Source organism: Tenrec ecaudatus, chromosome 6 (assembly GCF_050624435.1).
Source record: "Tenrec ecaudatus isolate mTenEca1 chromosome 6, mTenEca1.hap1, whole genome shotgun sequence".
NCBI classification, from domain to species: Eukaryota; Metazoa; Chordata; class Mammalia; order Afrosoricida; family Tenrecidae; genus Tenrec; species Tenrec ecaudatus.
Window position 1 is genome coordinate 77,201,668 of NC_134535.1, and position 2,206 is coordinate 77,203,873.

The following is a 2,206-nucleotide window of genomic DNA, read 5'->3' on the forward strand; positions in this document are numbered from 1 at the left end:
TTATTTTGGGGGGATGAATGGAATTTTTTTGATTAATTCAATAAAGGCTTGTTTAACTTGCTTATTCCTTAGGGTATATATGAAAGGATTCAGCATTGGTGATATGGATGTAATAAGCAATGACACACTTTTATTAATCTCCACATCTTCTTTTCCAGAAGTTTTGAGGTAGATGAAGATGCAGCTTCCATAGGAGATGGAGACTACAATCATGTGGGAAGAACAGGTGGAAAAGGCCTTTTTCCTTTGTTGAGCAGAAGGGAATTTTAGGATTGTCTTCATGATATACATGTAGGAAAGAGCGACACATACAAGAGTGATGATGAAGATCAGCCCGGCACAGGCTGTAACCATCCGCTCAGCTAACCATGTGTCTGAGCATGAGATTTCCAGCAGAGGTAGTTCATCACAGATAAAATGATCAATGTCATTTGAGTCACAGAATTCCAGATTCACAAATAAGCTAAATGGGGGGAGGATAATACAAAAGGCCATCACCCAACAGCAGATAACCATTGTTTTGCAGACTCTGATGCTCATGATGGTCATATAATGCAGGGGTTTGCAGATGGCCACATACCGATCATAAGACATAGTGGCCAAAAGAAAAAAGTCAGATGCCGCAAAGATATCAATAACAAATAATTGAATGAAACATGCAGTATAGGTAATTGTTCTGTCTCCAGTTGATATACTGTACATGAATCTTGGGATACAGGCAGTTGTAAACAAGATTTCCAGAAAAGAGAAATTCTGGAGGAAAAAATACATGGGTGTTTTGAGGTGGGAATCTGCCCTAGTGAGGATAATGATGGTCAGATTTCCACATATACTCAACATGTAGGTGATAAGGAGAAAAGTCAAAATCAAAACCTGCAGGTATGGGTCTTCTGTTAATCCCAGAAGAACGAATGTGGGTATCATTGTGTGGTTCCTCATTATTGAACTTCAGGCTTACATCAAACCTATGTGTAAATATTAGAGGGAAGAGAACTGCAGAATTCAGTGACAAAATGAGCCAATGATGAACTTTCACATTCAAACTACCTAAGACACATGAATTTTATTTTCTCACCCATGGTATTTTTTTCTATATTATATTGATCTTAAGTCCTTAAATGGATATTGTAAAATTATATTTTTAATTAAAATATTGCTTACTCTAACATTATAATTATATTTTAATGACGTACTAATGAACTTACCATTTAAAGTTCTACATGGGGCGTTCTCATCTTCTTTTCAAATAATCAGATTTATAATTTAACATATCACCAGCTTCAAAACCAGTGTCTTAAAGCTACACCTTGGATTATACTTCTTGTGCTTTTGTTATATTATGTGGCAATTAGGGTTATAATGAATTCACTGTGAAAGAATATGAAATATACACTTTCAGTCTCCTCACTAGAAACTGTGTAACCCACCTCTCATTTTCTCCAAGTTCTTACTCTTTGTAATTAGGTTGGTACTTGCATTTATTTCTATATCTGTTGTTGTTTTCTTTCTACTGCAGAAATCTTTTCAAACTACCCCAATTTGCATATGCATATGATTTAGTTCAATGTATAATCTTAATAACAGCTAGCATATAACTACTTTCCATGCTCCAAGCATGGTTTAAAGTACAATATATAAATTATTGATATAATCTTGTGAGGTACGGAGTGATACAATCTCTATTCGGCACATGTAAAATTCTGATGATCCAGAGAGATAAAATCTGTGCCCTCTACTTCCTGGAGATTGACAAGGGGTTAACATGCCAGTATTCTAACTGTAAACACTGCAAGTCAATTATTAATGCACATACTGGAATGTGTCCTTTTATGTGGACAGTGATTTATTTCAAAAAGCTTAAATGTAAAGTGATTATGTAATTCATGGTAAAATAACACGTTTGAGAAACAAGTAGGGATATTATTAGAAATTGCGTTGATGTAATTGGCATAAATGTAACTCACAACGCCACAAAGTCAACCAAACCTAATGTTACCTACACTCAATCCTTCTCTCAATTCACATGTACTATCAGAGCTACTGGCCAGTAAAATTTGTTTAACTGACTCATTTTCCTTACCTTATCACTTATACTTTTTAGTTGCCATTGTTTTTGTCAGCCTCCATTGTCAACACCAACTTTTCAAGCTCGATTTTTTCTAACTTCCACTACATATGAAAGGTCTCTATAGGAAATATAAATGTT

At 34.9% G+C, this 2,206-nt stretch overlaps 1 protein-coding gene across 1 annotated transcript; it reads right to left on the bottom strand.

The window, feature by feature from the left end:
- On the bottom strand, positions 1 to 939 carry LOC142451468 (olfactory receptor 6C68-like). Its single transcript, XM_075553259.1, has one exon. It carries the CDS (start codon positions 937 to 939, stop codon positions 1 to 3), a length of 939 nt encoding a protein of 312 aa, XP_075409374.1.
- Positions 940 to 2,206: the final 1,267 nt, after the last annotated feature.

What these genes read in the sequence shown, in the direction of transcription:
- LOC142451468 (XM_075553259.1), bottom strand. Translation starts at nt 939, where the DNA reads ATGAGGAACCACACAATGATACCCACATTCGTTCTTCTGGGATTAACA.